Source organism: Carya illinoinensis, chromosome 9, assembly GCF_018687715.1.
Source record: "Carya illinoinensis cultivar Pawnee chromosome 9, C.illinoinensisPawnee_v1, whole genome shotgun sequence".
Lineage (NCBI taxonomy): Eukaryota > Viridiplantae > Streptophyta > Magnoliopsida > Fagales > Juglandaceae > Carya > Carya illinoinensis.
Genome location: NC_056760.1, coordinates 22,501,336 through 22,516,797, shown reverse-complemented (window position 1 = coordinate 22,516,797; position 15,462 = coordinate 22,501,336). Strand labels below are relative to the sequence as shown.

At 34.9% G+C, this 15,462-nt stretch overlaps 1 protein-coding gene, 1 non-coding gene and 1 pseudogene across 2 annotated transcripts; 1 reads left to right on the top strand and 2 right to left on the bottom strand.

Annotated features, from left to right (window-relative positions):
• Nucleotides 1-240: 240 nt before the first annotated feature.
• On the top strand, nucleotides 241-894 carry LOC122276927. Its single transcript, XM_043086816.1, has one exon. It carries the CDS (start codon nucleotides 241-243, stop codon nucleotides 892-894), a length of 654 nt encoding a protein of 217 aa, XP_042942750.1.
• A 2,230-nt stretch (nucleotides 895-3,124) lies between these two features.
• LOC122276926 lies at nucleotides 3,125-13,162 on the bottom strand (annotated as a pseudogene).
• LOC122277930 lies at nucleotides 10,577-10,683 on the bottom strand. Its single transcript, XR_006229233.1, has one exon. It is a non-coding gene; the product is annotated as a small nucleolar RNA R71 (small nucleolar RNA).
• Nucleotides 13,163-15,462: the final 2,300 nt, after the last annotated feature.

Sequence of the window (15,462 nt, the reverse complement as noted above, 5' to 3'; positions counted from 1 at the left end):
TTGCTAAAGAAAAAATTTATCCGCTGCGAATATTGCATATTGTTAGATGCATGTTAGGAATATTGCATCTTATATGTCATGAACGGGGGCAGGTAACCTTGTGTTGCATGTCTCGACGCTTCAAATGTCCGTCCGATCCCAAACGGAATTTGGAGGCGTCACAGTCAGTCCTCATATGCAGTTCAAAAGAACAAAACCTGGTCTTTTATTTGGAAGTTGGGAGTCACTAATGCCAATAAAATGCTTATTTGGAGGGTCTGTCATGAGTCATTGGCTACAAAACTCAATCTTTTTAAGAAAAGAATAGTGGACTCTCTTCTATGTCCTGTTTGTCAACAAGAGCCAGAGTCTGTGATGCATGCTTTGTGGTCGTGTAATTCAGTTCAAGATGTATGGGGAGTGAGTCTCAGGAAATTGCAGAAAGGAGTAGTAATGGAAAACAATTTTAAGGAGCTGTGGACCCTCTTAATTGCAGATCTAGAAAGTGAGGAGCTTGTAGAGTTTGCTGCAACAGTTTATCAGATTTGGAAGAGGCGAAATAGCTTAGTTTTTGAAAATAGGTTTTGGGATCCAGGTAAGGTAGTTGAGGCAGCCAGGTCTACTGTGTCAGAATTCAAGGAAGCTAATGCAACCACTGAAGGTGTTCAGGTAGAAATTAGACACAGTATACCTTTATGGAGTCCTTCACCAATAAATACCTTCAAAGCCAACTGGGATGCAGCTGTTGATAGAAGAAAAAGCAAGATAGGTGCAGGTGTTGTGATCAGGGATTGGGAGGGTAGAACAGTGGCTTCACTGAGTTCACCAAAAATTTTTTTTCCTGATGCTCATCTAGCAGAATCTTATGGAGTACTGAAGGCAGTTATTCTGTGTCAACAACTGGGTATTAAATAGGTTATATTTGAGGGTGATGCACAATAGGTGGTAAAGGATCTCAACAACCAAAATCAGAAAGGGAACTCAGCAGGAATGATCTTATCAGATGTTAAAGCCTTATTGCATCATTTTGATAGATGGTCAGTTGTTCATGTGCCGCGTGCTTGTAATAATTTGGCTCATGTTTTAGCCAAGGATGCAATTAAACTCTCTGAGGAGAGCATTATTTTGGGGGACATTCCCTCATGTATTCATCCATTGGATTATTTGAGTTGAATAAAGTTTGATACGTTCTATTCAAAAAAAAAAAAAAAAATACAAGGAAAGGAAATGAATGAAAGGAATAAATACAAGGAAAGGAAATGACTGAAAAGAAATGAACGTTTTAATGTATGAAGCTACGTAACAGTTATGATTGAATGAAAGGGTACCAAAGGAAAATGGGCAGATTGTAATATTAGGTAAACAGTTACTGGTGGTACACCCAGCGCTACCCCTGACGTAAACGACTCCTAACGGTAGCTACAAGTGAAGTCGGATCCAAAAAACCACTAACTCCAGCACACGGGGTGTAACAATGTGTACCAGCCAAAAGAAATTAATAACAGTTATAATGAATATTGTGTGATCATTTAGCTCTTTAAGAATGAATGTATGAAGTGTGGGAAATGTTTTATATAAGAAAGACATTTTTATTTAAAAACCATCTCATCTCATCTTACTATCCAAACAACCTTCTAAAGCCTCGTTTGGATAGTAAGATGAGATGATGTGAATAGTAATGAAATTATTTGTAAATAATAGTGAAATGATTTGAGTTAAGTTGAAGAAAAATATTATAAAGTTAAAATATTGTTAGAATATAATTTTTGTTTTGAGATTTGAAAAAGTTGAATTGTTTTTCTGTTTTATTTGGGAGTTTGGAAAAGTTATAATGATTAGGTAATAATTAGATGAAAAAATTAAATATCTGAAATTGAAAAATATTTATAGTTTAGTGTTAGGATATTAAAATGAGATGAGAATTGTGCTATCCAAACGAGGCCTTACTATATGCGAAACAACAGTATTCATCGCCTCTTCAACCTCTTATGTATAGAAGAATCTGAACAATATAGTAGACAAGATGTTTGCAGATGGGAATAGAGGGCATGAAATGAATTCAATTGGGAATAGAGGGCATTAATGGTCTTGTAGTGCAAAACTGTATTCATGTTCCTAATTGGATGGTTCCATAGTAGCCTTTGTACTTTTATAAGTAAATGAGTGCGACAAGGTGATGCCCAGCACTGACAGTTGGGCATATAGCCTTTTTTAATTTTTTTATACATATTTTTTAAACATTTTTAAATATTTTTTAAAAATATAAAAACAATACTAATACATTAATAATCAATTCCTTAATCAATAAGTAATAAAAATTAAAAAAAAAATTAAATACATGAATGATCAAAATGAGAGGACAAAATGAAGAGACATAGTAACATCATTCTAAATAAATATCCTCAAAATACTTATTATCAATAGTGTTTTAGGTCCAATTTATATAAATCAGATAAACAAAATCACATCTCACGCTTCACGATTTTAACTCCCAATATAAATTACACACACACACACACACACACACACACACACACACACACACACACACACACACACATATATATATGTTTTGATTGTTAGTATTTATAAATTGTAGGTGATGAGGAAAGAAATATCCCTTTTTCCAGGGGACAAAAGTCATTTTTATTTCAACTGAAAGAGATAATATCTATTTAGTATAAAATACCAAGTGTTTTGATAATTTCACTATCAATCTAATTATTTTAATATACACAGTAACTAAAGTATTCAATAACATCTAACACTAACTTCATATCAATACATTGCAACGAACATAATTCGACTTTAACGACCGTGAAGCAAAGAAACTGTTACTTCATTGGCAGAAATGGCTCCTTCGCTAGTTGATGTGTCTTTCTTATAGCTACGACCCGTCAAAACAAATGCAGGTTGTTGTGGAGAAGGAAGAGGTTTGTCATTACCCAACATTGCAACAACTGCTGACATGTTTGGTTGATCTGTTGCATATTCTTGCACGTACAAAAGTCCAATTTGAATGCATCTTGCAACTTCATTATCGGGGGTTTTGTCACCCATTGATGAGTCAACTATTTCCATGGCTTTGCCTTTCTTCCATAACTTCATTATCGGGGGTTTGATTCACCCATTGATGAATCAAACCTACAATTAAACAGCATGTTCGAATGTTTAGGTCTAAATAATATAAGTAAAATTATTTGCATACACGTGTACTCACACGTCCAACCAAATTTGAGGGGGGATCATCATGATAAGAAGTATTGTTCCTTTTGCCAGTAATGATCTCCAGCAGCAAAACCCCAAAACTGTATACATCTGACTTCACGGAAAATACCCCTTGCATTGCATACTCTGGAGACATATAACCACTGCAACAATTTAATGAAATTATCACATAACTAACAATATATGTTTAATGTTTTTGCTCAAAAACTGATGAAGTGTTAGAAATGCATAATTAAGTTGTTTTAGTGAGTGATTTATTACATCAAAGAATGGTTGAACACTTAATTATGCATCAAAATTTTAACACTTAATGGAAAATTTATTGATGATAATATTTTGCACATCAAAGTCTCATATTTGCTCTTGAAATACTTAAACTATAATATCATTTCACTTATATATTATAAGGCATTTATGGAAGGAAAGAAAGAATGTGACCTATAAAGAAATAAAAGAATTGATTATGGTCAAGTTGGAATCTCATCTATGAGGCAGCACGAGGAGACCCTTGGACGGCTGGAGCAGGAGCACATCACACATGCAAAACACTCACTCGGACATCACATGGACAGCAGCCACTCACACATGCAATACACAGCATCACTCGGACAACACTCACACCAGCTCACACATGCAGAACACTCACACAAGCAGCATCACATGGACAACACACAGCCAGACTCACACATGCAATACACATGCAGAAAGAAACTCACTCGGACAGCACTCACACCAGCTCACACATGCAGAAAAGTGACACCAACTCACACATGCAGAACACTCACACATGCAGACCAGCAAAGCACTCATTCGGACAGCACACATCCGGACTCACACATGCAGAACACTCACACATGCAGACCAGCTCACACATGCAGGATAGCAACCAACTCACACATGCAATACACATGCAGAAAGAGATCACATGGAAGCACTCGAACGTGCAGCAGCAGCTGGAGCAGCAGAGTTTTATCTTATTTCTTTCTTTTCCAGTTAGCTGGACATGCAGGAGATGAGTTATTTATTTTAGCTGGCAGCAGCAGAGAAAGGAGGGAGTTTTACTTATTTTCTTTTCGTTTAGAAGCTAGTGGCAGCAGCAGATTAGTTCATAGCTTTGAGTTTTATTTTATTTTATTTTCTTTTGATTTAGACACAGGCGGCGATTATTGTTTCTTTCATTTTCATTCGGCTACAGCAGTAGCTTAGCTTGGTTTTTATTGTTTCTTTCATTTTCATTCGGTTACAGCAGTAGCTTAGCTTGGTTTTTATTGTTTCTTTCATTTTCATTCGGCTACAGCAGTAGCTTAGCTTGGTTTTTATTGTTTCTTTCTTTCGTTTAAGCTGGAGGTAGCATTAGAGTAGCTTTGAGTTTTCATTAATCTTCTTTTCATTTTCAGACTAAAGAAGCGGCTGGTTTTGTTTTTATTTTCATTCTTCTTTTTAGTTTAGATCTAGAGAGTAGAGTAGTCTGAAGTTTAATTATTTTCTCTGCTTTTTCATTTGGACGGAAGGCAGTTTGCTTTGTCTTCATGCATTTAATTTTCATTTAGCAGTTTGACGTCTTTGTTCTTCTTCTTTACGTTTTTCTTTCGACTAGCATCTTGGAGGTGGCTTTCTTCTTGGTTAATTTTTGGCTTTTGGGTCATTTTTATTTTTAGATTTCTTTTGCTTTCAGAGTTTTTTCATGACTCATCTTAGACTTATTTTTGTAGTTAGAAATATCATGTGTAGCTAATTTCTAAAACTTGGGTTGTGGAATGGGACGTGATTTGTTTTGGATTCTAGATCGATGCAATATTTTGTTGATAATTGTTGATTTCACTATGTTACTAGTCGGATTTAAATTGAAAATAGATTGCGGCTCTTGCTCTTGTTTTGTTGTTGACGTAAGGCACAACAAAAGCTTGAAAACTATCAAGGCCTCTCTTAGTTGTTTATTAATGTGTGTTTGACTAGTAAAGTAGAGAATCCCTTAGGAAAATATTGCAAAACTTGAGCTTAACTTTTTATCTTCCGATTAGTAATGCCTTGATTGGATTGTTAATCGAGAAAATTATCTAGAATACGAAATAAAGAGAGTCTCATACCCAACCCAAGTGTTCGTTAATTTGGTTTTTTTAGAAACTCTAATTTCAACTTCGATTATCTTTTTGCATTGCATTTGAATTTTATTTTCATCTCTCATACTTGATTCATTTGTTACTCACAAATCTCTGATTCGCTTTGATAACCCATTGTCCTTGTGGAATACGATCCTGGACTTATCCTTGATACAACTTGACACTTCTACACTTGGAAGCACATTTGACCACAAGTCAAAAACCAATTTGTTTTGTACTATTAATGTATCCTTGATTTGTAACACACTTACTATGTTCCAACAACCCGATTTGTATTTGCTTCAATTTGGTCCCCTGACTCCCCCCTCCAACGATTCTAGCCATACCAAAATCTACAATTTTTGGATACATTGCATTGTCAAGCAGAACATTGCTGGCTTTTAGATCTTTGTGGATAATCCTTAATCTTGAGTCTTGATGAAGATATAAGATCCCTCGAGCAATCCCACAAATAATCTCGAAGCATTTGCTCCAATCTAACAATGACCTTTTTGTTTCATCTGAATGAAGAGATAAGATCTTTAGATTATTTGCTTGGTAGGTATTCTAAACAATAGAAGAAGAAGCTTATGTGAAAAAGAGACATACCAAAAATTAAAGTGCCAAACCAAGTACGCATAGATTAACATCTTTTCTTCTCCTTGAACGCAATAACCAATAATCCTCACAAGGTTCCTGTGTTGAAGTTTAGCAATGATTGTAACTTCATTCTTGAACTCTTCTATGCCTTGTCCAGAGTACTTCGATAGTCTTTTCATTACTATTTCCTTTCTATCGTATAAGCAACCCTGAAAGCAACCACCAATTTCAACCTTAAACATTCAAAATGGAATTACTGATGCATCGCACACGTATGAATTGTTTGTTCATACGTGTGCGATGCATCGCACACGTATGAATTCTTTGTTCGAGCTCGACTCGATAAGTTAAACTCTCAACTCGAGTTCGAGCTCGAGCTCGAGCTTGAATTGTTTTTTTTAATAAGATTTAATAATTAATAAATTAAATAAATAAATAAAAAAGAATTAATATTGAATTTATACAACTAACAAGTAGAACCTCTATTAAATTATAAAATTTTAAAAAATTTATAAATAATTAATATTTAACTAGTTGATATTTATCCAAAATAATAATATATTATATGCCTACATATATTATTAATACATACACTTAATATGATAGAATATATCTATTTCAGATATGGTTTCCACATACTAGTATATGAAATTATTAAATTTTATCAACTAATTATTATACAAATTATAAAATATACCTATGAAGTATATTTACTATATAGACATAAGTAATTAGAATACATATTATATATTTAATTATAAAAATGATATGTTTATATTATCAACTAATACATACATACATGTATAGGTGTATGTATATATTTATTAATATATTAATGAGTTTTAATCGAGTCGAGCTAATAAACGAGCCGACTCAAGCATAAACGAGCGAGTCTAAACGAGCCTTAGTCGAGTCGAGTCGAGTCTTGTCGAGTATGTATCATTTACAAATTGAGCGAATATCTGCTTTAACGAACGAACTGTTTTTTTCACGAGTCGAGTTCGATTTGAGTTTAACCGAGCGAATACCGAGCGAGCTATCGAACAGATTAGTTCATTTACAGCCCTACATGTAAGGCACCCAATCCCTCCCTTTGTCTCAATTGCATTGCATTGGTGAATGCCGTACAATTACAATTCTTCAGGCACTCTTGCTTGCACTCTTTTAACGATAGACTCATGTCCACACGTGCCATCGAGGTATCCGGCAATTTCACACGTGCAAGCTTCACGAACCCTTCTCCGCTATTGCATGTGAACACTCCTTGATTCCTCACGCACCCGCCCGACCCATCTCTCAGGAACCAATCATGGGCTGACTTGGGTTCAAACCCGGGCAGGCACGTGCACTCGAACTTTTTTGGGTTGTTCGGGTCACAGTAACTATTTGGTCCGCATTTTTTGTAGTTATTGCAATTCTCTTTTGGGGCGAAAAAATACGTGACCCACCCGTTCTCATGCCAAGTAGACCACTCCAGGACCCCAAGTTCCTTCACCACCACAATAGCGAAAATGTTAGGTACAAGGAGACGGTCTTCAATGGTGATCTCATCTTGATTATCCATTTAGCTGATGTTGAAGATGAAATTTGGTGTCATTTGGGGTACGCCGCTCCATCTTTGTTCGGTCCAAGATCTGACCCGCCACAAAGGAGCCCCACCCTCGTATAAGAACAGCTACGGATACCCGGTTGGATCAATCGCTAAGGTGCAGTTGCTGGTTCCCAGGTCATCCTTGGACTTCCAAGATGTCAGGGACCTGTTCAGCCCAGCCCGGCGATCGAGCCCGAGTTTCATAAACGGAAGCCAAGTGTCGGTCGGAAAGTCAAAGCTCTGCCATATATGGCGCTAGGTTTGTGGATGAACCAAAACGAGGTTCCCGGTGTCCAAGAGCCGAGCCATGGAATGGTTCGCGGAGAGAACAGAAGCGTTAGTAGACCAGATAGGGATGCTTCGGTTTGTCTCGGTGAGGACGAGGTTTCCATGACCGTCGATGGAAAGGATACCGGCGGTGCCATCGAGCGGATTGTCTCTGTTAGCGACCCAAACAACCGTTTGTACTGGAACTTTGTTATACCAAATCCCGACATAGCGACGGCTGGAATTGGCAGGCCGGCTGAAAAATCCAAGTGCAAACGTTTCTCGGTTGGAGACGAGGGTGTCACTGTCTTTAAGAGGCTCGTCCAACGTTATGGTATCTTGGGAAATGCATATTTGGGAAAGGAGAGAGAGAAGCAACAATGGAGTCAATAACTATTTAGAAGGTGAATACATCGTTCTTCCAACCAAGCCAGTGAGCTAGCTTGCATGTATAGTGAGCTAGATAAAAGTATAGTATATTATAAGTGTTTATATAAGTAACACTAGTAGTATTATATGGTTATACGAATCATTAGTAGTTATAGTAATACTAATACCACACATTGTATATTATAAGTAATATATTAGTTATAGTAATACTAATACTCATATATTGTATATAGTATCACTATTAGTAAGTATAGTAACTACTATAACTATAGTGATTTAGTTATAGTGTTACATAATTTAGTATATTTTATTACTTCTTAACTTTAAACTTTAGTTTAATTTTATTTATTTTTGTTAATTTTAGACTTCATTGTTATTATTTAAATTATATTTCAGATTTGAAGAAAATGAAGATCAAATTTTTAGAAGCCTATAATTCTTGTTCATCATTTTACACGAGTATGCAAATTAATAAAATAAGAAAGCAATAAGACCAATGATTCAAATACTACACAGGTTCATACAAGTTTTTCAATCTCTATATTTACCTATGCTGAAATATTCAAGATCTATCTTATAATTCCCTCTTTCGATAGCAAATCACAAGATTAAAATCATCTAATCAATGGCCAGTTAATTAGAAGCAATAAATTCAAAATAAATTAGATAAACAAATAAATAATTGCTTTAAATTAGTATAGAAAATCAAGCATAGTTTGGAATTAGATTACATCGTTTTCCTAGAATAAATAAAATTTAGTTCATGGTAAAAATTAAATTCAATATAAACAAATTTACCATAATTTTTCTGAGAAAAATGAAAGAAAAATGAACACTAAAAAATGTTCCTCTCGCAGTCTGCAATCTCCTCCTCCTCGTTGCAGCTTCCTGCTTCAACGAAAGAAAAAAATTTTCAAAACTCATCTCTGCCGAAAAAAACAATTCTATTTCCAAAAAATGCCATATGTTTATTACGTCCTAGCTTTTGCATCCCTTTTTTTTTTTTTTTTTCAATCCTATCTTCCAGGTGTTTATCTTTATCCCAAGTCAAATCTTCAAAGACCATAAAGCTCCATGTTTTGTGCCCCATTTCTCCATCTTTAATCCTACATGCAACAGATTAGATAATTAGGATTTTTACCAAGTCCAATATACCATAAAATAAAAAGGGCCCCACAAAATATCATTTAATTCAAGAGTTTTGTTACATACAAGTAAAGTCGCGTACTAATCTGCGTACCAATACTAATTCCTTTATACTTAAAATTTAAATTAGCACTGTTTTCAATAAAATCTACTTTTTGACTAATCACAATAGATTGGTACATATATTAGTGCACAATTATGCTTGCAACTAGATTTTTCTTTAATTCAAATCATACATTTCCTTTCCATGTCCAAGACCAAGTCAAATCATCTCTCTCATTCATTTTTTTTTTTTTAAATCCTTCAATTTTTTTGGCTTTTAATTTCAACTTGATATTTAGCTTCAAAATAGTTCTGATGACTATCTCTCATATTCAGATAAATCTTCATTTAAATGAGAGAGTGACCTTAGATGATAGGCTTCTAAAAATTTGGATCTTCATTTTTCTTCAAATCTGAAATAAAATTTAAATAACAACAATGAATCATAAAATCAACAAAAATAAATAAAATTAGAATAAATTTTAAAGTTAAGAGGTGGTATAATATATTAAATTATGCAAGGCATCACCAATCTCTGGGGATGATACTCTTCTTATCACTTTACTATAAAACTACGATACTGTATAGTTGTAGTTTTGCACCGATCAAGTTTTTGGCCCATTGCTGGGAATTGATTTATTTTTATTTTTTTCTAACATCGATACAAAGTAATCTTGGTTTTAATTTAGAATTTTATTTTAATTTATTTTTATATTTTATTTTTTGTTCTACATGTGTGTTTTTGACATTGGATGCGCCGTGCTAGATCTTGTGATATTATTCCTTTTGATTCGGAGATTGAAATAACTTTTAGATTACGAAGAAAAATATAAAATACTGGTCATGGCTGACGAACAACATAATGCATTGCCATGCACCTTGAAGGATTATGTATGGCCAGTTGTGAATGACAACTACTCGGGTATAAGACGTCAGACCATTAATGCTAACAACTTTGAACTCAAATCAGCCTTGATTAGCATGGTGCAACAAGCCCAATTCAGCGGATCGCCACTTGATGATCTCAATATTCATTTGGTGATGTTCTTAGAGATTTGCAGTACTGTAAATTAATGGTATTACTGAAGACACCATTAGACTGATATTGTTTCCTTTATCTTTGAGGGACAAGGCTAGAGGTTGGCTACAATCTCTACAACCAGGAAGCATCACTAGTTGGCAAGACATGGTTTAAAAGTTTCTTGTTAAATTCTTTCCACCTGCAAAAACAGCCCAACTCAGGAGTGAGATTGGTGAATTCAAGCAAAATGATTTTGAGCCACTCTATGAAGCATGGGAAAGATATAAAGATTTGATTCGACGTTGCCCTCAACATGGATTGCTAGATTGGCGGCAACTTCAAACGTTCTATAATGGATTAAATGGGCAAACTCGAACTATAGTTGATGCTGCTTCTGGTGGAACTTTAATGTCAAAGATAGCTGAGGGTGCTACTTCTCTTTTGGAAGAAATGGTCTCAAATAACTATCAATGGCCAACTGAAAGAACTATGGCTAAGAAAGTTACTGGAATTCATGAATTGGAACCGTTAGCAGCCCTTTCAGCTCAAGTTACTACTCTATCTTATCAGATTTTAGCTTTGACTACCCAAAGGATATCACAAAGTGCAGAATATGTTGCAGCTACAAGTATGACAGTTTCAAATAATGAAGCGAGTTAAGAACAAGTTCAATACATCAACAATCGGAGTTACAACTATCGTGGTAATCCTATGCCAAATTACTACCATCCAGGGTTTCGAAATCATGAGAATTTGTCATATGGAAATACAAAGAATGTATTGCAAGTTAAAAAAGTACTTTATGAGATAAAAATGACAATTATTTAAATTTTTAAAGATAATAATCATATTTTTGAAAGTTTGAAAGGTGTAATTATCTTAAAGTTGTATGGATATTTTCGCCCATTGACAGTCTTTTTAAAATTCGAATTACGTTCTGCATTATCTGAAAAAGTACATTTGAATGTATTTTTTAGCTTATTTGATATTAAAAGTGTTTTAATATGTAACATCCAAACGACCTAATTTTTTCATTAAAGCTTTTAAGAATATTAAAACATTTTTTAAGACTCCTACCACAATCCTAAACTGGCCCTTACCCTTTATCTTCCTCGTTATGAACCAATACACAATGGAAGCCACAATAAGCAGCATTACTGCAATAGAAACCACAAGAATCGCCAACTTTCCCTTATTTTGAAGAAGCCCATCCTTCTTTACATATTGAGCTAATGAAAAAAAAAGGGTAGAAAACTCAATCTTTATACGTGATTCATGAACCTAAATCTTCTCTGACTTAGATGGGACATGGATCTTGTTTTAAGTGAAAAAAAGAAGTAAAAACTGGAGTACTTAATGTAGCTGCATCCACGCGTAGATATAAATATTGTCCTCCATTGGAATAAACTCTCGTGTCCACCAAGTTCTCGATCTTTTATAGGTTGTTCAGGTCACAGTAACAATTTGGACTGCATTCTTGGTAGTTATCGCACTTCTTTTTTGGTGTGGACCAAAACCTGACCCACTTGGTCTCGTGCCATGTAGACCTCTCCAAGACCCCATGTTCCTTTACCACCATTCTAGTCAAAACATTAGGTACAGTGACATCGTATTCAATGGTAGGGTTGGGCAGCGGGGCCCTGCATCCCGCTCCTTAGCCTCGTTCGCCCTGCCCCCGCATGGCGGGGCGGGCAGCACCACCTCGCATGGCCCCCGCCCCGCATCTAGTTCCCCTAAAGGGGGCGGGGTATAAACATTAATATTTATATATATATATATACACAAAAACATAAATATATGTTTATATATATAAATATAAATATATATTTATATTTTATAAATTGTGTATATATAAATATATATTACAATATGTTAGACTTGTTTACAAAGTATGTATTAGCAAATTTAAAAACTATATAATTTTTAAATTATAGTCATATTTACAAAATTTAAATTTACGATTTGGATCTAAAAATATATTTTTTTATTACTTTTTGATCTAGAAATAATTTTTAAATATAATGAAATGTAGTTTATTTAAAGTGAAAATGAGGCGGGGCGGGGTATGCCGCCCCCGAGATTCGGGGGTGGATGGGAAAACCCCACCCCCGGACCACTACAAATCAATGGTGTTCTCATCTTGATTATCCACATAGTTGACGTTGAAGATGTAATTCCGTGTCATTCTGGGCACACCGCTCCATCTTTGTCCGGTCCAAGATCCGCCCCGCCACAAAGGAGCCCAACCCTTGTATAAGAATAGATGCGGATACCCGATTGGATCAATCACATAGCTTAGGGGTGTACAGAGAACCGGCAAACTGACCTCCATCGATGGCAACCGATCGCTGGACGCCGGAATCAGCAGGAATCGGCGAAGAATCAGTCGGCCGGCAATAGAAATTAATGGAAACCGACTTAGGTCTGCTCGGTCCCCGTTCGACCACACAGAAAACCAGTAAACCGACCGACCTTATATATATATATATATATATATATTTATATATACCTTATATAAAACGACACCGTTTCATATGAAACGATGTCGTTTTGTTTAAATGTGTGAAAAAAAAATTAAAGCCAACGGCGTCATTTTGTTGGGAACGGGTTAGGGTTATTCCCCTTCCCAGTTTCCCCATATCCCTTTTCTCTTCTGCCGCCCCCCACTTTCTCTCCCTCTCTCTCTCTCTGAGTCTCTCACTCCATGACTCTCTCCGTTCAATGGCGCCGCAGACGAACCAGTGACTCCCTCAAGCCTCTATGTTTTCCTTCGGCCTCTGTGAGTATTCTGACCCCCATATCAGTTATTGTTAGTACTTAATATACTATATAGTATATCAGTTATTGTTATACTTAATATACTTAATAATCTGTTATATATATAAATTATAATCTGTTAATATATAATCTTTTTTATATATATAATTTGTTATATATATATAGCTAGATATATAATCTGTTATATATATTTTTTAGTATATTAGTCGTTGTTATACTTAATATACTTTGTTATTAAGTAGATACTTAGTATACTTAGTATACTTAGTATATCAGTTATTGTTATACTATATTTTGTTAAGTATATATAACAGATTGTTATATATATAAAAATCTCATATAATCTGTTACTATATAATCTGTTAGTTATTGTTAATTATTTATATAAATTGAGAGAAGATGAGTGAACAACTTAGATTAGAGTCTTAGACTTGTGATGTTTACCATATTGCAAACTAGCTGCTGGGATATTTTGTTTTATGTTTGTCATGTTTCAAACTTGTGATATTGTACGGGATCTTAAAAATTATAAACATATATTATTTATATTTTATTTTATAACTTAGATGGATTCTTCTCCGTCTCCGATTAATGTTGATATAAATGAACCTCAACCAACAATTAATTTGGAAGAATATTTGAGAGAGACCCAAATATCAAAACCCCCTAGTGCCCCTACTAGTAGTACTTGTACATTATCTAAGAAACAGAAAGGGACGGATAAGCCGATTGTATGAGATCATTTTGCAAAGGTGGATGATTGTCCTATAAATGATCCGAAGGCTAAATGTAATTATTATGACAAGATATACGCTTGCCACTCAAAGAGTAACGAAACTTCAAAGATGCAAAATCATTTGCCTTCATGTCGTGGACCTTTGGATAGGTATCAAAAAACATTGACAGGTGAGACATCACCTGAGGAGGGGGTTGGAGAGAGTGATGGTAGTATAGTAAGGACTTGTAACCCACAAATTTAGTGAAGAGATTGTGAGGTTGCCTATTGCAGAAATTGTAATTATTAATGAGATGCCATTTAGGGTTGTTGAAGGACAGAGACTTAGAAAATTTGCTTGATTTCTTGAACTTCAGTTTAAAGTTCCATGTCGTGTCACACTTACAAGAGATTGTATGAAGTTTTATGAAGTAGAAAAGGGAAAACTTAAAAAAGTGTTTAAAGATGGTGGCATGAGGATTTCCTTGATGACAGATACATGGACAACAATACAGAAATTGAATTATATGTGTCTAATTGCACATTTCATTGATAAGAATTGGAAATTGCAGAAAAAAATAAATAATTTTTTTAATCCCTAATTATCGAGGGGATACCATTGGAAGATATGTTGAATCGTGCTTGCTTGATTGTGATTGATAGAATATTTACTGTAATTGTTGATAATGTAAGTTCGAATGATACTACAATTTCCTATTTGAAATAGTTTTTTACAGGGAATGTGTTGGGAGGTAAGTATATGCACATAAGATGTTGTGCTCATATATTGAATCTTATTGTGAGTGAGGGTTTGAAGGAGTGCAATGATTCCATTACAATGGTTAGAAATGCAGTTAGATATGTATGTTCATTCCTGCAAGATTAGACAAGTTTAAGAGATGTGTAGAAAAAGAAAAAAATGATTGTAAGCAAATGTTGTGTCTTGATGTACAGACACGATGGAACTCAATCTATTTGATGTTGAAGGTAGCTGAAAAGTTTGAGAAGGCTTTTGGGCGGATGGAGAGTGAGGATTATAATTTCCTCTCTTACTTTGATGATGGGCACACGGGACCTCCTAAAGCTATGGATTGGGAGACAGTGCAAGTGTTTGTCAAGTTTTTGGAGATATTTTATAAAGCCACTACTAGATTTTCTAGATCTTTATATGTGACAGCCAACACTAGTTTTTAAAGAGTTGTGATCTGCAAACTGAATTGATTATACTGAAAGAGAGTACTAATACTTGTTTGAGGAGTATGACCATAAATATGAGAACCAAATATGATAAGTATTGAGGGTCATTAAATAGGATGAACTTGTTCATGTTAATTGCTGTTGTGCTTAATCCGAGAAGTAAGTTAGGACTTCTTACTTTCCATTTGAAGAAAATTCATGATGACTTTCGTGCTGAGGAGTTGGTTTCGAATGTGAGATGGGTATTAGCAGATTTGTATGCAGAGTATAATACTACATTCGGTTCCACCACGAGTACCCCAGTTTCTCAACCCCCTCCAACATCTAGATCCATGAATGAAGGTGATGGCAAACGTGAGACCAAATGGTTCCAGGAGTAGTATAGGGCATCTTCTACCATGGGATCTAG

Bases quoted from the DNA above. Each gene is read 5' to 3' on its own strand.
- LOC122276927 (XM_043086816.1), top strand. From the start codon at position 241: ATGCTTATTTGGAGGGTCTGTCATGAGTCATTGGCTACAAAACTCAAT.